Consider the following 27,852-nt stretch of genomic DNA (forward strand, 5'->3'; position numbering starts at 1 on the left):
TAATTTTTTTTTTTAAGATTTATTTATGATAGACATAGAGAGAGAGAGAGAGATTAAGAGAGAGAGGCAGAGACACAGGCAGAGGGAGAAGCAGGCTCCATTCCGGGAGCCCGATGTGGGACTCGATCCTAGGACCCCAGGATCACACCCTGGGCCAAAGGCAGCACTGAACCACCAAACCACCCAGGGATCCCCAAAGTCATAGAATTTTTAGAACTATCTCATAATAATGCCATTTAATAACAAACTATTTAGGTACATTGCATAATACAAGTAAAATGAAAAAGAGATTTTCAATGGAATGGAAAATAAAACCATGAAATGCTATGTATTAATTCCTTAGGAACCAAACTCAAGAAAATAACTCAAAGAATGTTATTCTAAGTGACAAAATATCTTAAATTATTTAATCAAACAGAAGGAAACATAATCAAATACCAAACCAAACTACCAGATTTCACTAACTTCAGATGAACAAAACTGTGTGGAATGTTATATAAATATGTTATTTATGGAGAAATGACTATGATATTAAATAGTATCATTTTAGGGGCACCTGGGTGGCTCAGTCAGTTAAGAGTCTGACTCTTAATTTCAGCTCAGATCACAATCTTGGGGTTATGGAGTCGAGCCTGTGACAAGCTCCATGCTGGGTGCAGAGTCTGCCTGAGATTCTCTCACTTTCCCTCTGCCCCTCATCTCAAGGTTGAAATTTCAATATAACTGTCTCAAGAAAGATTTTCTCTCATAAAAGAAAAAAAAAGTGACTGTAATCAGTAAGTGCTTAAGGTTACTATTCACCTTTATTTGCCAAAATTTCTTGAGTATCTGTGGCTGTTCCTTCACCATTTAATATTACTCCACCTGCAAAAATATTAACACTGAAGTCATCATAGATTTCTACACTATTTCTACACATTAATAGTAGATGGCATTAAATCAAACCCCGTAGACAGTAATCATTTAAAAATGTTATTAGTACTGGAAAATATAAAATACTGATTCAATTTCTAAATCGAATGAAGGTCCAAACTTTACAGTCCTTTCTGGTATATAAAATTCACTCTTAAAGTAGTAACATGATCACTTTAAACATTAGAGTTTAATAAGTTTAAATTATATATGTTAATCATTAAGTATTAATTATAAAACAATTTTGTGATAAAATTGCTTTATTGTTATTTTTAGTAATAAAGTCTTTAAAACTCATGACTGACAGGCAACCCCTTACTTAAAAGATTTGAAAATTGTCTAGTACAGTTACATAGCATTATTATGGGTTTAATGGAAGCAGAATGAGGTAGAAAGACATGAAAAGTTAAAAGTAAAACAAACAAACCCTACTGCTAAAACCCACATTGTGTCAACACAGAGAGAGAAGAGCACAGTGGTTAGGAGTGCCTGGGCTTTGGTGTATGACTCACCTGAAATTAAATCCCAGCCCCACTAAATTCTAGCTGATGACTGGACAAATTAATCACCACCCCACCAAAGTGGGGGGGGGGGATAATAATACCTAACTTGCAAGGCCATAGAGGGTATTAAAGACAGTTAACTGATTGCCTAGCAAATAAGAACTACTCAGTAAGTAGTAATTAGCACTCCTCTTTAATTATATAAACATCTAACCTTACTTCCTTTTTCATAAGCAGAACATTAAAAAATTCAATTAGACTTTCTCAGGCAAACATGCATTGGTTACCCATCTAAAACACAAAGACATTTTCTAAAACTAGCCACACGAGAAATATTTAAATATCTGAATCTTAATCTAAGTTTTGTCTCTTTAAAAAAAAAAATCACATACATTGGCATTTTAGTCAAAAATGAAAATATCCTGATTCAGGAATAATTCCTACTGTGCTTGGGAGCTATCGAGAGTAGAAAAAAAAAATCCTACAACTTTTTACTCACTGCAAATCTAAGGTGGACCTAACGAACTAAAAACACAATAGAATTCCTTTAAAAAAAAAAAACTTGACATTTCAGGAAATCTGATTAGAAGAGAAAGGAGAGATCATCACGCCATATATAATATGAGTACGCTCTGAAATGGGGTTAATAGAGTGGAATAAATTGTTGCAAGAGGCCCAGCTGGAACATCAGTCTCACAATAGGGCCAGCTGGGGGCTGGGCAGGGCACAGAAACCACAGAGGGTACTCAGAGACTCTCAGAATAAAGATATGAGATCTGCCTTTATCTGTTCCTGGATTAAAAAAAAAACTACCCTGATATTAACAATATAAATATGTTTTAAACCTAAAACTATACCCACAACTTAATTTTAGAATCATCACTTATACATGACTCTCCACTTCTGTTGAGTGGCTTAATCATGATTATGGTTTAGAGATGTTAGCTAACACGTTATACAATTGTTTTCCTTCGGAACAGTATATAAAATGAGGTAGACAGGGATTTTTAAAAATAGAGAGCTCCACTCCACAGAAAAGAGCTGTTCCCTTCCTTCCCTCACCTCTCCTTTCCCAAGAGACAAGACTCATTTACCAAACATTTCAAGTAAAATTTGAGTTATTTCCATTAAAGTAAAAACCAAACTGGAATCTGATCTTTTCTTTTCCCCAATATAATGCTCCTTATTCTGACCTAATTATATGGCTACATTTTAACTGTAGTCTCTAAGAAAATGAACCATAAAAGGGATTTGAAATTTGACTAGTACAGATACTCTTCCATGCGTGGAACATACTTTTAGGCCATGTATAGATGCCAACTTTCTTGTCACTCCCCCCCCTTTGTATTTCTGAGGTTATTTTGCACATTAATTTAAAGACAAGGGGAAATGGACATAACATGGGTAGACCCAGTTCTTTGGGGGATCTGCCATGGATGTAAACAAAGCACATACCTGATTTCACCGCTGCTATTGCCTTTGCGGGGGTAGTCACAGCGCTGATTAGGTTACATAGTGAGATTCCACTGTTGTTTACTTTCTGAATCTCTGGTGTTTTTAAACTCCACTTTTCTTGTAATTTCTTGAGATATAAAAACACATTATTTTTCAGTCTTCATAATATTTTCAAAGTCACACATTATAATTCAATTTCTTAAACATATCTTAAAGCATTGATGACTGTGGATCTTGATTCGTGGGGGGAGTGGATAGAAAAAAAGGCACCATGCCTAGGTGTTCCAACAGCCCAGGTGACTGTTAACACTGTTAGCAGTGAGAAGTAGGGTATAGTCCATCCTGCATTCTGGTCCTAGCCACAGTAGAAGTCAGGCTATTTCTAGCTGTCATGGGTTCCAAAGTAACTGTCAACTGTCAGTCTGAAAACTGCACTTGGTGTCAGTCACGTTACATGAAGAAATGTACTAGAAATGATTTTTTAAAAATGGGAGTTCAGAATTCTATGTAATAGTGAGTTTTAATCATCAAAATTTCAATGAATTTTTAAAAACATCTATCTCCACAAAGATGGAGTGGGGAAATTACCATAACTGCTCATAAGTTTTATGATTTGAACCAGATGACAAAAGATGTGTACACTATTTGTACTAGGGATTCAAATAACTTCTATCTTCAAATACTAGTTTCAGTGATATATCTGAGCTAGAGTTAAATGCTGAGTTGAAAAACAGGATCTTTTACATAATGTTATGAGAAATGGTATAAAAAAAATCACAAACTAGAGATTTGTTGGAGAAGGAAATTTGGGTACTAGGACAGTCAGCCACTCACTATAAGTACATTTCTTTTAAAAAGCAAATTAACTCAAAGTTTGGGCTCTTCCTCAAAAGGATTAGAGCTATGTCATAATTTCTAAATATCACCAAAATATACTGAAGATAAATGGGGATGTAACTTATGTGATATTAGATAAAAGGAAACCACTAATAGCCTTTTAACCTCTCATTCCTCACAAGGGCAAAGAAGAAACTAGTAACAGATAATGATTCACCTTAGTTTTTTCCAGAGATTTTCCTAAATCCTCTGCACCAAAAGAAGGCTGCACAATGGGAACTCTTTCTGTTGTTTCTTTTATCCATGACTTCAATGACTTAACAAGGACTTGGAAAGCATCCATCTGTTCTTGACAAGAAGACACAGCTTCTTTTCTAGATAACAAAAATTATGGAAGAATTTGAGCCACAGAAAGAAAATACTCCATAGGAATAATTACTAATAAACAAATAATTATTCCTGTATCAGGCTTACAATTAAGAAAAAAAAAAACTCTTCCCCATACACATTCTAACCATTGATAAAGGGAGGAAAAGACTCATAGGTGCGAAGTGAAATTAACTAAATAACTACTTTATTCCTTAGGCACACTCCATAGACAAAGACAAAAGCAGTTAAGAAATCTGTAGTCCATATGGTAATGGAACTCTATACTGCTACGTAAACCCTAAGGCTATATAAACAGTTTTAACATTATTTAGATTTAGCAAGCTTTGATCTGTCCACTTTATATGGTGCTTAATGCCAGCAGGCATAGAACCAGCAGAGAAACATTTACAAATCACTGATTTGAGAAAAACATCCCGCCACCTAGTGGTTACTACACAGCACTACAGTCACTTTAGTGGATGGATAAACCAGGTACTTCAGAGGGTACAGATTTAATTCTCCAAACATGACTGGGGTCCCAATAACTAAAGAATATTAATGATGACTGCCTCCCCCACAGATACTCAGAAAGCTCCACAGTGAACTAGATGGATCTTGCTGTAAACTAAGCACCATGGAGTGAGGGCACATGCCCAGCACATGAATTATGAGGACAGTTCCATTTGTTATGTGGATGGCATGTGGATGGCATGTGCACGTGTGGAATACTGGCACAGAAGAGTCCACGGCAGCTGGACTAATTACTGGTGACTATATGGTTTTAAAACTGAACCCTTCTGAAAATAAAAACAACCTAGGGTTTACCTAGGAAAATCAAGTATATCATTTCCATGCAATGTGAGTTAAATATTATGTGATAAAATGGAAAATGTAGCTCTGGAAGTAGTATATCTAGCACTCAAAAGTTTTAGGTAGAGAATTCTGAAGAAATGAAGAACAGGTAAAAGATAATTATTTTCTATTTTTGTAGAGTCTTTAGTAAAACTAGATGTATATTCTCAACTAACATGGTATCAGAAATATAAAAGTCTAATCACAAGGTTTATCTCTATACCGTTTTTTAGCTCAACTCAGGTTCATTCTCTTGTTTTTTCACGGAGTCATTTCTTATCCACAACTCTTTAAAAAGTAAACTATTTTACAAAAAAAAAGGGTCATGAAAAACTATACTGAAATTATGCATAATTTTTGAATTGAGCCCCAAAAGCAATGAACCATGAGCTATCTTTCAAGGTTATTTCTGCTTTTGCAAATAAAAATGTGGTCTTTGCCAAAGGCTTCAGAGACCATAATGATTTAGATTATTTTGGATTATATACACTACCACCACTATTTTTCTACATAATGATTTCTACTTTTGGTAAGAAGTATAAAATTTCTTTCCTAAATATTCTATCAAAAATGCACTTAATTTTAATAGGAAAAAATGTATCAATATAAAAGCACTTACAAAGAGTAGCCCCATGCTTATTCCTGAGTTTTGTCTCAGGTATCTACATAAGCAAATACAAATAATTCATTCTTTAATTATCAAGTAGACTAAAATCCACTAAATTCTTAAGTGGTGCTTACTTTTCTTTGATGGTAGTCTCCATCTCCTTGAACTTCTTTGACAGATTATTTGTTTTTTCAAAAACCAGAGCCTTATCACCTGGCAAGCCATAGCTGGATATCTCCTTCAAAAGGCTGTGTAAAACTTCAAGATCTTTCTTGTGTTCTAAGAATTCAGAAGTTGATTCCTACAAAGCATTTAGATATTTAATCAATCTAAGAGGTTGTTAGATCTTCAGATGGCATTCTATCAAGAGGTATGTATGGGACCAGAATGGCTTTACTTAGAATTTCACAGAAGAATGATCCTGCCTATGGCAGGTACTCTAAATAAACATGCAGTTAGGCTGTCTGAAAGAGAACACAGTAAATTAATTTAAAAATGCATTCTTTATAGTCTGACTCTTTGTGGGTGTAGCAGATGATACTTATCTTTAATATGTGGAAAGTGTACAAGGGAGAAATGGTTTCATTCCTAATCAGTGAGCTAAAGCTTTAAGAAGATGTATTTGGGATTTCTGAAGGAGGGAAGCATAGATCTTTACTAATCCATCAGCAATTAAAATGATGATTGCTAATTGTAACTCTAATACATGTAAAAGCTGGTCTGAAGTGTTCATATACTTGACCAACCTCGTGAATATTAAGGAATACATACCTGCATATATTGAGACAATTCAGTAACATCTTTTCCTGGCACATCTGTCTCAGTGAGAGCCTGAGTTTTTGTTTCTAAAAATGTTTGGAGCTTTTCTGAGAGGTTCTCAAAGAGTTCTACTTTGGTTTTGAGCTCCTCCATTTTGGCAAGTTTTTCTTTGTGTTTACGACTTGCTTCTGAAAACCGAACAGACAAGTCCTTCATCTTGGCTTGCAGTGAGGATGCAGTGGATGGATCTGTTGTTTCCATAAATTTCTTCACTTTTTCATTCATGGCATTTATACTGCTCTGACGACCTGTAATATCCTGTTCCAACATCTGAAATGAACCAAATATTGCATATGTTTTATAATGATATTTACAAATGTCACAGAGTGTTAAAAAATGACCATCCATAACAACATAATCTTGAACAACCTGTGACTAAGGGAAGTTAACTGCTGGGGCTGACTGACAAGTCTGATTTGTCCCTTGAGGAATACCATCTCAAATCTCTTCAAGACACAGTGAAGAACAGCTGGCAAGTTGCCTGAGCAAGGCAGGAGGCGGCTGCTACTCAGCAACCCCTGGGATCTAATGGAGCCTAGGGATTATCCATGGTCCTAATTTTTAAAAGGCTAGACAACAACAAGATTGATCTGATTAACCTCATGTGCAGCTGGCTGAAGCTATGATAAACAAGATAGGACTTCTGTATGTGTAAGCCCTCTATAATGAATTACATTCATGAAAAAGTATACAAAGCTCTATCTACACTTCTTCAGGGAAAAACTGTTTTACACACATGTCTTGGTGCAAGCACTACTTTCAACAGTTACACTCAGGAAACCTCTCTTTATCAAGTTTATCATAAATTTACCCATTCTTGGAATTTTTTAACGTTTTTGCCCCCAACTAAAAGTGTCTTTTTTTTTCCCCTTTTAAATGTCACTTACAATGTTTTTACTGATCACATCCTGAAGAGCAGCAGAGTTTAAGGGCACTTGACCTTGCTCTTTCAGAGAATTTTCCACACTTCCCATCCAGTCCAGCATTTCATCCAGGCCATCCTGCACACTCAGCGAGCGGGTCAAGGTTATCTGAAGTTTTTCATTTCGTTCATTAACAGACTTGGACAGATCGTCATATCTCCCAACAATGTCATCTAGTCCAAAAAGATCAGGAAATGTTAACCACCAAGCTCTCTTTGCCCTATTCCTTTTCAAAAATTAACAAAGGCGAGTCATAAAATTTCCACACCAAAAATGGAAAAAGAAGTAAGTTTAACTGATAAATTCAAAATGCATAATCAGAGCACCATCTTAAACCTTAACAAAAGAAGAAAAATATCTCAGTGGAATATAAAATATTGAAATTTTTGTTAGAGATTTTATTTATTTTTACACAGAGAGAGCACATGCCTACACAAGCAGGGGTAGCAGCATGCAGAGTGTGAGGGAGAAGCAGGCTCCCTACTGAGCAGAGAGCTCGACATGGGGCTTGATTCCAGGACCCTAGGTTCATGACCTGAGCCGAAGGCAGATGCTTTACCAACTAGGCCACCCAAGCACCCCAAAATTGAAATATTAAAAAAAAAAGTTGATATATATGCCATCTGCCTTTGAAAATAGATTTTTGGATGCATAAACATCTGAATTACCCTAGAGAAATGTAATTGGTCTAAATAGTCAATCTTTAGAGTAAATGCTGGATTTACTGACATTTCAAAATAGCCAACTTGATAACTCCATGGAAAAAAAGAAAAAGGTGACAGTCATATACAACTATTCTCAAGGATAACACACAGCTATAAAAAGATTTATCAAGAATTAACTTTTACATATAAAAATTATCTCTCCCTTGTATGCAACATGCCTTCTCTCTCCCCTCCTCCATCTCTCTCACACACACACAAACATATAGTTAAGCCTTCATCATCCTTCACATTCTAAGCAAACCACTCAAATGCACAGAAACTGACAGATGCACATTTAATGAGAAAACATAAATATAATGTGAAAATAGATAATGAAAGTTCACTTAAAATTAGGAAGGTTGAGATTATACTTCTAAAATAAAAAGAGATTTTATTTGAAAAGTTTAATAGCAGACCAAAGGGAAAATAAATAAGGTTAACAGAATAATCTATCTCAGAAGAGATTAACCTTTCTTTAAATTCTGAAGATTTAAGATGCTAAAAAAAAAACACACAAACCCCAGATTGTTCTAGCCTAGTTTTCAGTCAACTCTAAAGTTCTGTATTTACAACCTACATTCTGTACTGCAGACCTACAAGAAGTTCAAAGAACAATGATTTTTAATGGATTAATCTCTCTCTTTCTCTCTCTCTGGAATAATCACCAATTTATCACTTACTGTCCAATAATTTGAAAAGTATTTTAATTATTTCTGAATGGTTAGTTAGATCTACTGTATGTTCAGTTAGCAGAAAACTCTGACCGCAAGTCCCCTCTCTTCAAGTGAAACATTTTACATGCTAAATAGATTGCTCATGTTACCCTGCTGATGCAGAGTCGCCCGTTTGAGAAGCAGCTCACGTGCTAATTTGGCCCATGGAACACAATCTATATATATATTTTTTGGAACACAATTATATAAGCAATATTTCTCTCTGATTGTTCTAATGTATCATGAGAAAACAGTTTGACAAATTTTCACTACATGAAGAGGTTTAGATAATTTAATGAGATAGTCATGTTCCTGTCACAGAACAGAATGAAGCCCTGAGAGTACAGACTGTGGGGGGGGGGGGGGGGGGGGGGGAGGTGTGCAGACAGGCAGGGGAATGCATTGAGTATGCACCAAGATGCTATCAGCAGACAAAACAAGCACCAAGGTCAAATATAAGCCCTTCTTTGAAAGTCACAGGAAAAGACACTCTCAATTGCAGGTAGTGATTGATTAGCAGGTGAGCTACTTCTCAAACGGGCGATTCTGTGCATCAGCAGGATAACATGAGCAATCTGTTTAGCCTTAAAATAAGTGATTTCTCAAGCAAAGACAGCTACTGTACTAAAATTAACACATTTTGAGTGTTACTAGTTTTGTATTTCTTTTTTTTTTTTTTTTTTTTTTTAGTTTTGTATTTCTTAGTGATAAAATATTGTCATTGAGGTGAATTCTTGCTTTTACTAAGTAAATATTATTTTAGAAGAAAAAGATACAGAATGAAATCTACTCTAAGACCGTTATTTTTATTTTAAGTGGTTTGTTTTCTTAGAGGTCAGATCTTAGAGAAATTCTTCTACATCTTAAATATATTTTCACATATTCCTGGAAACCTATGCCAGATAGAAGTTTTAAAGTCTTAAAATAATGTATAACACATGAATTTTTAAGCTAATAAAAACAAAACTTTGTACACTTAACAATAGGAAAAATGTCAAATGCCTCCACAAATAACAGAAACACATATAATACAGTCTTTTTTTCTCCTCCAAATCTCTATGTTTCAGTACTAATAGCAGTGGTTGCCAATGTGGGATGTCAAGATGGTACATTGGGATATACGAACAAAATATTAGAACTTCTACTCTTATTTTTATCTCACACTTCAAAATTTTATATTTTTTTATTTTATAATATACATAACATGATAAAATAGTAAAATGTATATACAACTTAAAAATATACATGCACATATGAAGGTATATGCTGAAAATTATTTGACAGGGGTACATGATCAAAAAAGTTTAGACATCTAAGAACGAAAAAAAGTTTTCCTTTTGGAAAAGTGATTTTAGAAAAGCAAAGTTTCATCCTTCTCTTCATCTAAAATTTCTGCTCAGTTTTTAACTCACACTTTCTTTGGTGTGAAACATAGGTCTAATCATCTTACAAAACATTAGGTTTTTTATTTCGCACATAGAAATATATAATAACCTCAAACCACACATTAAATACTATGAAAAGCAAGAAAGTCAAGGGGCAAAAAATACAGTAAGACAGCAAACCTTTATTGATACCCCACTGTGCATTTAATATAAACTAAATACAATGAGTGGATACAAAGAATAACATGCAATAAAGCTCTTTTCTCAAGAGATGACTCTAATGCAAGAGGGCACAGAAGCACCACTGTAATTGGATACAAGTTTCTAGTATCACCAGAGAAAATTGGGGTAATCAGAGCCCTGTGAGACCACTCAAAGGCATCTAGAAAATGGAGAGATGGAAACACTGTTTTTAAAGCACATCTCTTAACACCATGCTCCTGCTTTCGACAAAGACCCCTCAGTGAATCTCTGTTGGCCATAGGTTTAGAGTCTAGCTCTGCCCTTGCCATCAGCCAAAAGAATCTTAAGTTCTACTTTCCGTGGTAAACATTACATAAAGAGTTTTTGTTACATTTTCTAAAGATAAAAGTAAACTTTAAATATACTCTTTCCAAAGTACACAACCCCTGCTCCCAATATAAGTGCCTCCTCCCAGGTTGGGAAGCACCCTTTCACAGTGAAAGGACATAAGCAATAATATATACCAGTGAACTTGTTCTCCGAGCTAGAATAACTTCAGTCAGAACAGGGTAAACCTTGAGAAAGCAAACAAGGAAATAAACACTTACCCAGTGTTTTCTGAATATCATTCTTCGCTGGAAGTAGAGATCCCCTGGCATCTAAAAGCACTTCAGCCGTTTTTTTCAGTTTCTCTACAGCAACCTGCTGATTTGATATCTGTCCTTGCAGAGCCTGAAGGATTGAATGCTTAAATTATACTCAAAACAAAATGACACATTTCCAATATTAAAAAAAACTATTTACCGAATGATAATATTGGACATAATAATCTTTTCATAACTATAAATTTATACTAGAATCCTTACAATAAGACCAGTCATAAAGTAGTGTTAGCAAAGGCATCTGCCAGTCAGGATAATACAAATTTGGTCTTGAAATCAACTGTCAAGCATATATTCATGATACTTGGCCTGATTCTTGATCTTGCAACCCTCTACTAGCCTGAGATCTCCCTTCATCCCTACTTCAAGGTCTCTGGTGATGATTACGATACCCTCAACTAACCACCAGAAAACAAAAACCAAAATCAACCTAACACCAAAAAAAACCTTTGGGACTATTTGTGACTCCAAGTAAGGAAATGATTAAGGGTTTCCATTTCAATACAAAGTCATATTTATTTCTGCTTATCCAACAAAAGTTACTTAACATCTAACAAATTAAAAAAAAAACTTGCTGTGTCTGTAGTAATACAAAACCAAACAGACACAAAGCTCACCCACAGGGATCTTATGATCTACATCAGGAACTGATATGTGCTACTGGAAGCTGAGAGGAGGGCTAACTGGACAGGGAAATGATGGTGGTCCTGGGCAGGGTCCTGAAGAATGTGTGGACAAAGGCAGGTAGAAGTGGGGAAGGAGAACACTTCCCTGCAGAGTGAACAAAGATGCAGACAAAAGCATTATAGGAGAAGGGAGGGTCCCAATCAGTTAGAGAATGTGTATGGGTTAATCAACAGCAAGAGGACTGTCCAGCAAAAGAGTTTACATTCTACCTTGAAGAGTTGTTCAAGGATTCTGAGTATAGGTTGACATACTCAAAAGCTGTCTTAAGAGAAGGCTTTAAAAAAAAGAGAGAGAGAGAGAAGGCTAAACTTGTAGCACTGTATGGGATAAATGACTTGGCTAAGAAATGAAGCAGAGACACGAGTTAGGGGCAATATCAGCAGTAACAAAGGAGAGAGGCCCTTCTGGGCTGGGAAGGCCAAATTGGTTACAGAGTTGGGGAGGGTCTCTTGATAAGTCAACTAAAGCTGTGCCATGAGATATGGTAGCCACTAACTACATGGAGCTTTTATAATTAAAAATTAATTGAAATCAAATAAAATGAAAAATTCAATTCCTAAGTTGTACTAGCCATATTTCAAGTCCTAAGTTGCCAAGGGTGACTAGTGGTTACCATACTGGAAAAATTATAGAGCACTTCCATTGTTACAGAATGTTTTGTAGGATATCATTGCTTTAAGGGGCAGGAACAAGGGAAAAGAAGAGGCAAAAGAAGTATCCAATGTTTTTGAGCCTAGGTAATTAATGGAATTCATAAGTAAAGGTGGAAGCAAGTTTAGGAGCAAAGGAGAGTCTGTTTGGGAATTTATGACCTGAAAGAACACTTAGGACTGTCCTATAGAAAAAAAAAAAAAAACAGTAAAGTTGGAAATGGAGGTGACTCTGAACACAGGCTGGGACTAGACATAAAGCTCTGGTAGCTAAGACCCATGGTGAGACCACTAAGGAAGCAAGCACAGAAACACCAGAGGAGGAGGCCATGAGAAATCACAAAGAGTACTTATACTTAAGTGATGAGAAGGGAAAGAAGAACAGATGTAGCTTTTTTTTTTTTTCACAATGGGTTTGCCGCCAGAACAAAGGTGTTGTGAAAACCACAGCTAAACCTAAACCAAAATGGGAAAGGAAAAGACTCACATCAACATCGTCATCATTGGACACATAGATTCGGGCAAGTCTACCACTACTGGCCATCTGCTTACAAATGTGGTGGGATCAACAAAAGAACTATCGAAAAATTTGAGAAGGAGGCTGCTGAGATGGGAAAAGGCTCCTTCAAGTATGCTTGGGTCTTGAATAAACTGAAGGCTGAACGTGAATGTGGTATCACCATTGATATATCCCTGTGGAAATTCGAGACCAGCACGTATTATATAACCATCACTGATGCCCCAGGACACAGAGATGTTATCAAAAACATGATTACAGGCACATCTCAGGCTGACTGTGCTGTCCTGATTGTTGCTGCTGGCGTTGGTGAATTTGAAGCAGGGTCTCCAAGAATGGGCAGACCCGTAAGCATGCCCTTCTGGCTTACACACTGGGTATAAAACAACTAATTGTTGGTGTTAACAAAATGGATTCCATTGAACCACCCTACAGCCAGACAAGATACGAGGAAATCGTTAGGAAGTCAGCGCCTACATTAAGAAAATTGGCTATAACCCCGAACACAGTAGCATTTGTGCCAATTTCTGGCTGGAATGGTGACAACATGCTGGAGCCAAGTGCTAACATGCCTTGGTTCAAGGGATGGAAAGTCACCTGTAAAGATGGGGATACCAGTGGAAACACACTGCTTGAAGCTCTGGATTGCATTCTGCCACCAACTCGTCCAACTGATAAGCCCTTGCATCTGCCTCTCCAGGACGTCTACAAAATTGGTGGTAATGGTACTGTCCCAGTGGGTCGAGTGGAGACTGGTGTTCTTAAGCCTGGTATGGGGGTCACCTTTGCTCTGGTCAATGTTACAACTGAAGTAAAGTCTGTTGAAATGCACCATGAAGCTTTGAGTGAGGCTCTTCCTGGGGACAATGTGGGCTTCAATGTCAAGAACGTATCTGTCAAAGATGTTCATCGTGGCAATGTGGCTGGTGACAGCAAAAATGACCCACCAATGGAAGCAGCTGGCTTCACGGCTCAGGTGATTATCCTGAACCATCCAGGCCAAATCAGTGCTGGATATGCACCTGTGCTGGATTGTCACACAGCTCACATTGCTGGCAAGTTTGCTGAGCTGAAGGGAAAGATAGACCGTCGTTCTAGAAAGAAGCTGGAAGATGGTCCCAAGTTCTTGAAATCTGAGGATGCTGCCATTGTTGATATGGTTCCTGGCAAACCTATGTGTGTTGAGAGCTTCTCTGACTATCCTCCTCTGGGCCATTTTGCTGTTCGTGACATGAGACAGAAGGTTGCTGTGGGCGTCATCAAAGCAGTGGACAAGAAGGCAGCTGGAGCTGGCAAAGTCACCAAGTCTGCCCAAAAAGCTCAGAAGGCTAAATGAGTATTATCCGCAATACCTGCCACCCCAGTCTTAGTGGTGGAAGAACAGTCCCAGAATTGTTTGTGTCAATTGGCCATTTAAGTTTACTAGTAAAAGACTGGTTAATGATAACAATGCATCATAAAACCTTCAGAAAGAAAGGAGAATGTTTTGTGGACCATTTGGGTTTTTTTGTGCGTGTGTGGCAGTTTTAAGTTATTCGTTTTTAAAATCAGTACTTTTTAACGGAAACAACTTGACCAAAAATCTGTCACAGAATTTTGAGACCCATTAAAACAAAAGTTTAATGAGAAAAAAAAAAAAAGAACAGATGTAATCAGGGAGATGGAAATGCACCCGGAATAATTCTCTCCCCAAAGGTTATAAGAAGAGAGAAAATGGAAAAGGTTAACAACATAATTTGCTTCAGAAAGGATCCTGTAATCCTAAATTTGCCGAATAGAGGCCCCCATTTCTCTAAGTACATGCAGCTAAACAGTTAAAATGAATCGAGAAGAGGTAGACCCAAGAACCACAGACAAGTCTTCCAGAAGTCTGGCCCTGCATCTGTAACACCTCTGACATATCTTTGTCCAAATGGGCTGACTGTCCACACGGGCCCCATGCTTGGCTTTTACTTCCCTGGAGCTACTTGAGCTCCTCTTCCAGTCTCACATTTGGATTTCAAATTCAAATTCCCATATGTCCAACTATAGATGAACTCATCCCTGGCCATGGGCCCAGGTTTCCAACTGCCTCTTGATCATTTCCATCTGGGTATAAACCATCACCTCAAATTCAAAACGCTGAATCTGAACTCATTATGTCATTCCTTACACCTGCATTCCTCCTGTTGTTGTATCTCATGACCCAAGTAGTAACTCTGAGGTTCCTTCTAAACCCTTCCTCAACCCTCCTTTCCCCATGCAAATCCACCATCGGGCCCGGACAATTTTACCCGCTTGCTGTGTTCTTAAAAGCAGACTTCTGCCCTGTATACTGGATTACTGCACCCAACTGAAAAAAGCATCCTGAGCTCCCCGCCTCCCCTAACATAGTCCCCAAATGTGTTCTATCTAAACCTGACTATATTATTGCTCCCCTCTTTAAAGTCTTTCAGTAGCTTCCTATTGCCTTTATAAAAACAACAGACTTCAGCATAAAGGTCTGATGACATCTATTCCTAATTGCATCTTCTATCTTATCTTCTTCTACCTAGTTCCAGAAATGTCCAAAAAAACACAGCTGTTTCTTAGCTATTTGCTCATATCTCCATATACTAACCTTCTCACATAGCCTATTCCCCATCATCTTGAGCCTGGCTTTTGTTCATCCTTTATTTTTTTAAAGATTTTATTTATTTATTCATGAAAGACACATAGAGAGAGGCAGAGACATAGGCAGAGGGAGGAGCAGGTTCTCTGCGGGGAGCCCGATGTGGGACTGGATCCCAGGACACTGGAATCATGACCTGAGCCCAAGACAGACACTGAACCACTGAGCCACCCAGGAATCCCTCTTGTTCACCCTTTAGCAGTCAGCTGGGAAAACTTTCTCCTCACCCCTACTTTGTAAGTACTCCTTGCAGGGGCTCCCATCAATACCCTGTGAATATTACTGGATTTGTCTCTTAAAACTAACCTCTTTGAGAACAAAGATTTCATTCTATTTAGCTTTCTTTTATCACCACCCAGCAGAGTGCTTGGCACATAGTAGGCCCCAAGAAAAGTTTCTAGAAGTAGTATATGAATGAAAAGTAAATAAATTAAAATATCAGGTAGAAGTTCCAAAAAGATCCTCTTCTGTTTCAGCTTTCATTTCAGACTAAAACAAATGCTTACAGCCAATGGAAAAAATTTCAACTAATTTTCATATTCAAGTAATTTAAATGACATAAGGACAGCACATATATGTCAAAAGGCCCACCAACCTATGGCTAACAATGGATTTGTGATCTGTATACCAGACCCTAAAATTGTCCCAAGAGGCCAAAGCATCTGTATCAGAGAAGATCTGTCTAGGAAATTCTTTCACAGGTTTACTTACAGAAAGTACAAAAAATTCCTCAAGATAGAAACTTCACGTAGAACCAGACAGAAGTCCAAGCCACAGAAACAGTTTGCTTGTATTGCATACTTATTTAAGAGATGGAATAAGGTTATGAATACCTCCAAAAAAATTTTTTTTAATGTGAGTTCTCCAAGGGGAGAGGCATGGTTTTAACATCTTTGTGTCTTCACAAAACCTAAGAATGGGGCTAGCACAGAAACGTCTACCTAATAAATATATGTAAAAGTTAGCATGGTTCTACAAAAATATCCCATACCAAAGATGGCCCTACCTAGCATCCTAAAACTTAGAAATGGATTACAAAAGAAGCATTTTTTCTTCATCTCTTTTTTTCAAAACAGCCCATACTTTTTTTCTCCATAATTAGGTTCAAGAGAGTCAACAGCTTTTAGCTCCTAGTATGTATCAGGTTATAATTTAACTAGAACAGTGCTTTTATAATACTTTAGAATAAAACCACAAATTAAAATACTCAAAGGGGGATCCCTGGGTGGCGCAGCGGTTTGGTGCCTGCCTTTGGCCCAGGGCGCGGTCCTGGAGACCCGGGATCGAGTCCCACGTCAGGCTCCCGGTGCATGGAGCCTGCTTCTCCCTCTGCCTGTGTCTCTGCCTCTCTCTCTCTCTGTGACTATCATAAATAAATAAAAAAAAATTAAAATACTCAAAGGGGTACCGTATATAGCTTTTAATGGGTTTTAATGAAATCAAAACATAATAAGGCATCTGTAACAGGGAATACTGAATGATTATGACCTTGGTCTCCTCGCCTAGACCAGAAAACTGTGAAATTTATAAAAGGCACCATGGAAGACTCCTGACTTAACAATATTCCTGAGCTTAGTGAAAGCCCAGAAGGTCGACACTGTCAGTCAACATGATCTAGCTCCATGCCTAGTGCCAAACCCAGGCGTCTAAACTGGTCCCCAAGTCCTGTATTTCAGTGCCTCACATGGTACTAAAATTTCTTTTGTCCACTGATTTTCCTGGAAGCAGAGCTTGAGGAGTGCCTTTAAAGTTCAGGGGTTAACAGAGTGTTGACAACACAGCTACCAGTCCTTTGAATAATAATGCTAACAACAATGGACAGAAATGTTTCAAATGAACTGACTTAGGTACCCCCCAAGTTACATTTATTATCCAACAGAATATGCTAGTAATGGAAATGTAGAGAAAAGTGATTTTTCTGTGGTAGTCTTATGTGTTTATATTGCTGTTAAAGAAAAATAATTTTTAAATGTTAATAAAAATGAAAGGAATGGAAACTACCTAATCCTCCTAAAAACATATCCTTGCCACATGTTGAGATCATCTGTGAGGAAAATAAGAACATATGCCAAGAGCAACTTTAATTGCACATTTAATTTTTAAAATTATGCTGTGGCTTAATTAGAATTTATGCTCCTTTGAGACACAGCTCTCCTATAACATTTCTTTGGTTCCCTTACGACTAGAAGAGTCTTCTTCTGCAGTCCATACCAAGGAAGTTTTCCTTTGTTTTAAAACTAATCAAGGTATCCGTTTAACTTAAAAACCACAGCATTCTCTTGGGTTCTTCTTTTTCTTTTAGCTCTAGTTACATAAAAATTACTTTCATATAGGATGTAATCAGTTTTCTGATAGAGACCTCACTTAAAATGTGTTTTTATATACTCTCCTAGACTAAAAATACCTAACTTCTTAACTGAATGTTATGTTGGCAATCTTAATAATTATTTTAAGCTTTTGGCAATCTTTACCAAAATAATGGCCTTCATGTTGCGGCCTCCTGTCCTCTGCCCCTACCATATACTGCCCTTGGACATGTAATCAAGTGGGACCTGAAAACTTAATTAAGACAGATTTGTTCTTGTGCTTGTGGGAAAGAGTAAACACAAACAAAAAGGCGCAGGACTGATAATGCACATCAGTAACTAGCAGATGCAACTGAATTCTGGAAGGCAGTTGTTTAACTGGCAATACTGTGTGGACTTTCTAGCTATAGCAGTAATGACTGCTACCTACCTGCTCAAAGGAGAGACAGAACTGATTTATGAGATGAAACTTTCAAACCCAAAATTATTGGTCATATGGAATAGGAGTAAAGGACTTCAAGAATTATCTTCCCTTACATTAAGATTTTAAAATATGCTTTAAATTTAAGATGACTCTGCCATCGTGGGTATACTGAGACTTTTGTAATTGTTCAAGTCTGACATCAAGCCTGCACTTCTCAAGGAGCAGGTAAACTTCCTGAGAACTGCGCTAGGCAATAAGTCTCTAAGAGTCATCATGGGGACACTCATTAGGAACATCGGTCGTAGTCCTAAGACCCAAAACAGGAGAGTGACATCCCTTCTTCCTTTCCACCTGTTCATTCTTGAACACTTATTGAGTACCTACTTTGGGCCACATACTCTCGTAGGTGCTGCGGAGATAGTACCGAACAAAATAGAGAAAAACACCTGCGTTCATGGAATTTACTTCTAATGGAGGAGAAAGACAATGAACAAAAATAAATAAGTATAAAGATAAATAAGTGGCCACGGCAATATTAGTTTTTCTTTAAGGGAGGAGGGAGCGGTGGGATGCAAGCCATAATTGCAATGCCAGACCAGTTAAACAGCAATGGAAATAACAATCTCATTAGAAAGAGAAATGAATAGACCGTGAATCAGAGTCCCAACTCCCTCCAGAAAGAGAAGTCCATTCCCATCGTTTGTTCCCCTTTACAAGGTGAAATGATCACAAAAGCAGGGGGAAGTGGATAGCTTTTAGTAAGACTAATGAAGGGTTGGATCTCTCACTTTTCTCTCTCTGTCTTCCCTTATCTGTTTCTTTCTCTTACCTTGGTCTCTTCTAATTGCCTTTGTAGATTTTTAGGGTCCACAGCGATGGGTTCAGATAAGTGTTTGCTTGCTGTCACCTCACAGGCCTGGAGCCCAGAAAGAAGGGCACATGAAGCATCTTCATAGTGTTGATATTTGTCTACCAAGTCTTTAAGATTATTCCCAAGGACATTGCACTAAAAAAAAAAATAAAATAAAAATAAAAAATCAGAAGAGAATAAGGGTGGGAGGCTAAAATCCCACCATGTACGTGTTAAAAATCTTAGGACCTATGAGTTATGTAACTTGGAAAACACCAGAGTTCAACCAAAGTTAGTGAAAACTTTAGGACTAAGATATTTTCCTTCATGTGGAGAAGCATCTTCAAAAAGTAACCATAAAAATGAAGAGATAGTCCTAGATTTATACCAGTTCGAAATATGTTTACAAGGAAGAATTCAGATATCAATCACCAGAGGAGGCTAATCAACCAGGACACACTCCCACTGAGTTATACTCCATGTGTATAGCTATGTATTTGATGGAAAGGTTTTCAAAGCACTTAATAAATCACTTATATGTCACCTAAGACTGAAGTTGAACAAGAAGGGAAAATAATCTAGATCAGAATGAAGCAAAGGCCAATAATCAATGATGCTCTTCAAACCATCTGTGTGACTTGGTTAGTCTGTTCAGCTTACACTGTAAAGAGGGAAATGTTTTCTTAGTCCCGCGTTTTTTTTAAATAAATCTCTTTTGCACATCCGCAAAAGGGAAGCTGAAACAGTCTGTTAGCCGTGCAGTATTACAATAATGCACTGATCAACTCTATCTGCAAAACAAACAAGTGTAATATTGGTGAAGGGAAAATTAATCTGATGTGAAAGTTTGGTCCCAAGCCTGAGAGGCTGCAAATGAGCTAGCCCTGCTTTCTGTCTAGAACCAAAACATAACCGCCGCCTGGTGGTCAGATCAGATACTGGCATTTTAGACTTAAGGCTGCTAGGCAATCACTCCCCCAAAAATTGAATTGATAACTTGAGGCTCCTAACCTTTCAACACATTTGCAGAAGTAAAGCTGATGAATAAGAAAGAGGGAATGAGGATGAAACCACCTTATGTCCTCTGCTTCAGTTCTTAGATTGCTCTCTTCTCATTCCAAAACAAAAGTTAAGAAGACAGAGTGAAAACTATAGTCACAGGCTGACTCCCCTTAAAAATAAAATTACCTTAGAGTAGAGAGACCTGAACCGATCACTGGCATGATCCAGTTTGCCCTGGACTTCTCTGTAGGTTGCAGAAGTATCAATATGATCCTGGGCCGCCTTGCTGCCGCCGCTCCTCCTGCTACAAGACTTAGCTGCTTCTAACACTCTGTTGCCGGAAATTGTGATGTACCTCAAGTCCCCTTTGTGAGAAATGACATCTTCTGAGAAACTCTTCTGCCGCTTCAGTTTGGTCATCAGACCGCTGAGGTCGTCTGCGCCTGCTTCCAGGTTTTCTAGCTCTTGCTCCGACTGCTGCAGCCAGTGCTGGAACTCGCTGTAATCAGCATCGAACTTCTCTAACTCCTCCTGCAGAGAATGTGTTAGCTTCATCTTCTTCTCCACCGTGGCCAGAGTGGTTTCGTAGTGCTCTTTCAGCTCCTTCATGTTCTTTTGCAGTTTTTCCTTCTCCTCGGGAGACAAGTAGTGGCCCTGTTTGTCAAGCAAGGTTTGTGCAGACTGAGTGGCCATGAGGACTGCTTGGTGCTGAGAGACAATCTTCTCATGTTGGGCCTGTGTGGAAAACAGGTCAGCCATCAGGTTGGAGCAGTGACCAGCTTACATTGAGGCTGTCAGGAGGCCCCTGTCACCTTAACACCAACACACTTAAATGAACCACAGGTGATGACTTGCTTCTCATTAAGCTTATCAAGGCACAAGGGATTTCCCTCACATTGGTGCGTTTCAGGAGAGCAAGTTTTGACCACTCTAATTTTATTTTTATAGAGATTTTCTAATCTTCTTTAGAAAAAGATAGTCACAGAGGACAAGTACTGATTTTGAGAAGTTTGAAAAAAAATGATGAATTTCTCTTCCAATCCTAAAATGAGTATCTACAGTATTGATCTCATTTTACTCACTGCTTCTTCACATCAGCAGTCCCTTCACAACCCTGAAGGGACTGCTGATGTCTTTAGCTAATTATCGAGCAAAGAAATACAATATTCTGATTAAGAAATGACCCTGAGAAGACATTTAAATAGGAAAAAGAGAATCTGTTGATTTTAAGGCTATAACACCAGGATGATTATGAAGCAAGAAAAACATACATTCAGAGAAGCCCAATGAAAGAGGAACATACGTAATCAAAGAGAATACTGGAACTATTCAGCTTCACTGGGCCTTGGCCTCCTACATGGGGAAAATGGAGACAATTATCCCTATATATCATAGGTTTGCTGAAAGGAGTACATGAGATCACATATATGTAGAATACTTCCTGGCAAGTTTGGCACAGGCCAGGGATTCAAATCCACTCTAAAGGCAGAGAGCAGACCTTCTAGCAGGTGTGCTGCCAAAAGGTCACAGATGTGCTTCTTTGGTCTTCAGGACAGCTGGTTGGTGCTCAGGTAGCTGGAGTCCCTCCCTTTCTTTCCAGCCAGAGCACCTTCCATTCACCCCAATATCCATACAAATATGGCAGAAAGGGTAAGAATCTTCCTGGGTAATTTTCCACATTTCTCACGATGGTTTACAGGGAGCCAAATGACCTGATAACATTACCTTAGAGCTCTTTTACCATTTGGTCCACCTCCCACCTCCATTCCAGAAACTCCAGTCTGTTAAACCACTACCTCCACCCACACCTCATTAGGCACATTTGGAACTATTTTCCTCAGTCGTTCTTGTCTGGTAACAGAGCTTTCCTCAGGTATCTCTCCCACACATCCCCTCTAAGGTCTTTGCACAAATCTCACCCTCTCAGTCCTATTCAAATGATCCTATTTAATGCTGTAAGTGGCTCCCAACCCCATACCTACCCCCTCTACTCAACTCATTTCTTTTAGCAAAAGATCACCATCTTCTAATACTTCATACTGCATAAAATTTAGTTATTTATTAACAACTATCATCCTGACTTATCATCCTCACTATTCTCATATGTAAACACCATGACAGGGAATTAATTTCACTCACTGGGGGATCCCAAGCACCTAGAACAAGGTGGGCAACAAAGGCTAATAAGAATAACTATGCTATAAAGTAAACAGGACTGAGAAGCAGTCGTAGGGCAACTATTCCCTGATCCCCATTAGTCAGCTGACAACATACTCATTTATATTTGTATTCTATCTATAACAATGCTTGCCACATCATGGGCACATGATAAATATTTTTGTCTGAAGAACTTTCCACAGACTGTGTCTTTGAGATTTGAACTATAATCACAGACTACTCTCTCCAGTGGGTCTTTTGCACAGAGTAGATTAGACAGACATATATAACACCTTATAAATCATCTGATCCAACCCCTTCCTTTTATATAAATGAGGAAATATAGTCTGAAGGAAGAAACTGTGTGGCGTAGGACATGTGGCACAACTAGGAAGTGCTAGAAACAGAACCCCTGGCCAGTACCTTAGGCTATCTCTCCACTCTGCCAGGACTCTCTAAAGCACTTTCAGAGTCCTACTTCTTAGAAACAAAAAGATCAGAAGGCAAACATCATGAAATTGGCTAAAAACAAGGGCTTTCCCGCAAGGCATCTTTATGTTAAATCTACCCACTGGTATTTGCACTCCTTGGGTCAAGTTACTAACCTTTCCTGACTTCTTTGTAACACACTCATCAGACATTCCTAAAGAAATTCATTAGATTTTTTCATTTTAAGTGATACTTATGGTAAGGTTCAAGAATAGCCCCTGAAAACTACAAATACAATAAATAGTTCCACTCCTCTTCTGGTTTAATTTATATTTCCTTTAAGCTAAAAACCTCTCAGAGACCATTCTATTCCAAAGACAAAGACATGGAGGAAAACACACAAAACTGCAAGAGCACATCAAGTCTGGTCATCTGACTACAAATGCCAAATGCTGGAAAAAAGTGATCAATTTTGGGACACTTTGAAAAAGGTTTTCAAAAGTTGCCTCTGCTCCTGTACTAGATGTATACACTTGGGCCAGCTACTTCACTTTTGTATGTTACAGTTTCCTCACCTTTGAAACAAGAGTATAGTGTCAGAGGGAGTAGGGGTGGGAAACTCAGTGTGTTCAGTTGGGAGGAGGTGAGAAGAGTGCCTGGCCCACTGCATCTGCTCTGAGTATCAACTATCATTATTTCTATTACTTCCTTATAAATCTGCTTTGCTTAGAAGAATGCCATATCTAATGATTCGTTTCTGACTTGCTTAGAATTCTCACAGTAACTTCTATCTGACATAATGACAGCCCTAGAAAATAGGACTTTATGCTAAGTGGCCATTAAGGCTTTGAGACAGAACTCATGTGCCCCTCTCTTTACAGACCTGAGAGACAAAGTTTGACAGTATTGCTCTGTTTAAAACAACACACCTTAACTTTCTGGTACTGCTGGTTCAGATTATCCTCAGTGGGTCCAACTGGACCATCCACATCAGTTTCCAACAGGTTACCGTTAACATCGTCCTCCTCTCCCATCGCCGACATGCCGTCGCCCTCTGGAAAATGGGTCCCATTCTGTTCAATGGCCTGTCTCTGTTTCATCCCTGCCCTGTCAGAGTCTTTGTCTATGCTGGACAGCCAGTCCAAAAGGTTTTCTATCTTGGTTTTGCTCTCTTCCAGCTGCTTTGCAGCCGCGACCTGGATAAAGAAAGTTCACGGGAGGTACTGTGAATGCTGGATGAGGCACCGGTTTCAAGATATTCCAAAAGGAAATATTTAAGATGATTTAAAATTAGAGTGGGGATACTAAAAACTGACACACGCAGAAGACTGAACACAATGAAATTAAACCTCAGAGCCACAGGCAGGTTACTGGGATGTTTCCACTGTCCTCAAAAATACATTCTGAAATTTTAACTACAGTTGATGAGTCCTCATGCATTTCCCAAGTAGAAAATCTGACAATCCCCCTTAAATTATTTTTTTAAATTTTTTAAATAAGTTATTTAAAAGTATTTTTAAAAAGTTAAACAAAGCCAATTCTTCAAGCTTTCTGTGGTATTTGGTCAATATATATATAATTTGGTCACTTATATGACTATAAACACAAAAATCTAGTCTCTAGTCCTAAGCATCACTTATTGGCACCTGATAGCACTTAAAAATTCAAGGAGATGTTAGGCTAATCATCAACAAAGCAATGGTATACCACGTATTTGAATAAGGACCTTTTCTGTTTCTTCTTTGATTGCTGTTGTCACAACTTTATCCAGCTCCTTTTTTGACTGTTCTGCCTTTAGATTAAGCTGTTCACACTTTAACTTGGCTTCATTAAGTTTCTGCTCGATCAAAGCTTTATCTTCTCGAGACAGCTTTTCGCCATTCTCTTTTAAGAAGTTCTCTGTATTTTTCACTATTTCTGCCAAAGCCTGTGCACTTCCTTGCATATCTTTCTGTAATTCCTTATAACACAAAAGAAAAAAAAAAACCTCTCATTAAATTGTTACCTATATAATTCCTCTAGAGTTGTAATTCTAAAAGAGGGAGTGAGCAGAGAAGAATCTAGCATGTACAGGATAAAAAAGCATAGTCAGTTTGAGTTGATTTACTTAAACACAATATTTAATGTGAAACCTCAAACATCATTAAAGAAAGGTGTGAGGTTTTCATGTTTCACAAAGGGATATGGTTTGTAAAAACCTGAACTTAAGGAGTGCCTGGGTAGTTCAGTTGGTTAAGTGGCTGACTCTGGTTTTAGCTCCCGTCATGATCTTAGGGTCCTGGGATCAAGCCCCGCATCACAAGGAGTCTGCTAGAGGATTTCTTTCTCTCTCCCTCTGCCCCTCCTCCCACTCATGCACGCGCTCTCTCTCTCTAAAATAAATCTTAAAATCTTAAAAAAAGAAAATAATGAATTTTATAATATATTCTATACAAATGTGCACACACCAGATATTTTTCATTCTGTAAGCTTATCTGTAAGAACTTTTAAAGACATGGTACTATTATTTATTCATTTTTTAAACATCTATTTTTTAATACATACCTATTACTCAGGATAAAAATAAAGTAGTTCTCCCAGTGAAGTAAAATAACCTCTTCTAAACCCCAGAGCTCTCAATATGCAATATTTGCTTCTTTGCCCCAGCCATTAGGAAGCTCAAAATTAAGATCTCTCCTCAGCAGTTATAGCTTCTGTCTAGATTTCTCTATTTAATTTCTCTTCTCCTTCTCCTTTACTTTGCATTTTCATTCTCCATATTATACTGTGTTTGAACCTTCATATTATTTTCCCATATTTTTAATTTAAGCCTCATCAAATTATCCTAAGAATTATTTGAGTGGAAACAGATGCTACTTATTGAGCCACTACTATGTCACATTAATTGTGCTTGTCACTTAATTTACACGCAGTATTTCCTTAACTCTTAGAATCGGTGAACTATGATTGATGAAGAAACTGAGGCTCGAAGAGATTCAGTTATAAAGCTAACAATGTGGAGAATCTGAGAGGTGAACCAAGAGCCGTCTAGTTACAATGAAAATGTTCTTTCTCCAGACACCAAAATAAAGATATCTTTATCCATCATTATCGTTGGTTCATTCAATGAAAAGGGACAAATTGTAGAGAAAGAGGGCAGGAATAGGAGGTTAAGAAAAAGAAAGAACCCAAACGAATGGTTATTTCACCTGATGTGCAAGGGAGTGAGCTGGCCGTAAATGGATGCAAGTTTTAACTCCTCACACAAAGCATTTCTGTTAGCAACCTCCTTTATATGGTCTTCCCTCAATATCTCACCAAAACCAGTCAAGAAAATTACTGGCCTTGAAATTGGAAATGTAACTCTTAGTATATAAAGCTCACACCTGGGGGCATCTAAGCATACTGCAGCTCAGAAAAGCTAAAACAATTTATTACAAAAGTAATAAAACTTCATATCAACAGAGACCTGCTTTTACCTCCTGCTTGGACTGATACTTCTTCAATTCAACTGTGCCATCTCCAATCACAAAGGCTTCTTGGTGACCAATCAGGCGATTTTCAGTTTGGGTGAGGAGATCACATATCCCTTGGAGTTTCTCTTTGTACTCCTGCTGACGCTCTGCCACAATCTAAAGCAGGGCAAAATTAAAGCATCTTAAATGTGTGGTCCATAAACTCACTACTGTGATTACCCCTAATTAGAACACATTTTGCAAGTTTTTTCACATTTTACAAGTTCTAACTGCAAAATTAGAACATATCTTGCAAGCTTTCTGAGTATGCTGTAAACATGATAGCAGTGGGGTACATATTGAGCAAGGTGATACAGAAAGAGCATGTCCCATATACGAAGAAGGAGATCACGTTTGGATGAAACTGCTCAATAGAATACTGGCCATGCATATGTGTAAAGGATGGAACTTCTGACCGAGAGGAAGAAACATTCCATTTTCTTAAGCTCTTGAAACCTGCGACACACATAATTAATTCTGCAAAGGGATATCAAAACAGAAGTTAGTTGTGATTTGTCTGTTAACAAATTTGCTATGTGTATATAGGTTATCATGCTAGAGATAATGCCTAGGTGCTTCCAGAAATAATAAAAGGAGTGCTGCATGCAATGTTTCTACTTTGTCACTATGCCTAATTCCATTCCCACCCCTTTGCTCATACTGTTATTAGACGTAACACCCTAATATAATTCACTAAATTAAGAGATTAATCTACTAAATCACTACTAATGCTCGTATTTTTCATTTTCCTATTATTTATGTAGTAGCTATGTATCCTGTAGCCATTGATCATGTTTCCTAGGAGCCTAACACACGCCAGGTAAGTAAAGTACTATTTTACATTCATCCTTTTACCATTGTTCACAATACTACAGGGTAAGCACTGCTACTATTTCCAATTTAGCACTGAGAAAACCATGTGGAGTGACACGCCATGTATCACATGTGACTGAGTGTAGCCAGGAAGTAACCTCAGGCAGTCCACACCCCATGTCCTGCACTCCTGTGCCATACTACCTCCCAGAGGAAAAATATACTTAACTTTCTCTACCCATATGTTTACCAAGTTATCGAAAGTTTTGAGTATATCTGGATTTTTTACTCCTTAGAAAAAAAATCAAGACTCCCACTTGAGAATGGTGGTTTCAGGGAGTCATAAAAATCAAAATAAACCAACTATACTATTCTTATGGAAAACAATACTGTCACATATTCCAGCATCTCTACATTATACTCCGTCTACTAACTGTCTTTTAGATCCCATATTACAAGTTTCACATGGAAGAACTAAAACCAAAGAATTCCCACTCCACAAAGAAAGGCAAACCTTCTGATCATCAAGATCCTGTTCTAGCTGTAACTGAGTCTCTAAGCATTCCACCCGGGCAGTTACTGATTCCTTTACATCAAGAAAACACTTCTGAGTTGTGTTTAGGAGCCTCAGTAGTTGTTTGCTTTGGTTGGGAGATAGGTCTTGTGCACATTCAGAAATGAAGAACTGCACATCAAGGGCGGTGGCCTCCAGCTGCACTTTGGTGTGTCCAAGGTCTTTTAGCACATTCTGTGAACAAAACAGTACAAGTTACAAAATGGGAGGTAAGCCATAATATAAAGTTTACATCAACAATATTTTAAAAATGTGTTTCATGTATCAGGGACTCAAGGGTTTACTGACCTTTTTCATGATTCCTCTAGTTAAAAATCTATTCATCACCCAACAGCAGATGGTAATGAGGAAATTATTTAAATACTATGACAATAT

General features: G+C 37.9%; 1 protein-coding gene across 29 annotated transcripts in view; it reads right to left on the minus strand.

Moving 5' to 3' along the window:
- DST (dystonin) overlaps window positions 1-27,852 on the minus strand; it is a 479,832-nt gene that overhangs the window by 99,659 nt on the left and 352,321 nt on the right. For 22 of the 29 annotated variants that reach the window (XM_072734513.1, XM_072734492.1, XM_072734460.1 and 19 more), the window contains 13 exons: window positions 27,418-27,651; window positions 26,055-26,207; window positions 24,323-24,556; window positions 23,526-23,792; window positions 20,197-20,745; window positions 18,988-19,164; window positions 10,871-10,994; window positions 7,242-7,450; window positions 6,307-6,624; window positions 5,670-5,836; window positions 3,925-4,081; window positions 2,871-2,997; window positions 802-864 (listed from right to left, as the gene is read on the minus strand). In XM_072734513.1, the coding sequence (XP_072590614.1) occupies window positions 802-864; window positions 2,871-2,997; window positions 3,925-4,081; window positions 5,670-5,836; window positions 6,307-6,624; window positions 7,242-7,450; window positions 10,871-10,994; window positions 18,988-19,164; window positions 20,197-20,745; window positions 23,526-23,792; window positions 24,323-24,556; window positions 26,055-26,207; window positions 27,418-27,651 (2,779 nt within the window). The remainder of the gene's footprint in view (window positions 1-801; window positions 865-2,870; window positions 2,998-3,924; window positions 4,082-5,669; window positions 5,837-6,306; window positions 6,625-7,241; window positions 7,451-10,870; window positions 10,995-18,987; window positions 19,165-20,196; window positions 20,746-23,525; window positions 23,793-24,322; window positions 24,557-26,054; window positions 26,208-27,417; window positions 27,652-27,852) is intronic. The other 7 variants (XM_025991085.2, XM_072734610.1, XM_072734601.1 and 4 more) reach the window with 1 other exon arrangement.

The sequence above is a fragment of the Vulpes vulpes genome, chromosome 1 (genome assembly GCF_048418805.1).
Source record: "Vulpes vulpes isolate BD-2025 chromosome 1, VulVul3, whole genome shotgun sequence".
Lineage (NCBI taxonomy): Eukaryota > Metazoa > Chordata > Mammalia > Carnivora > Canidae > Vulpes > Vulpes vulpes.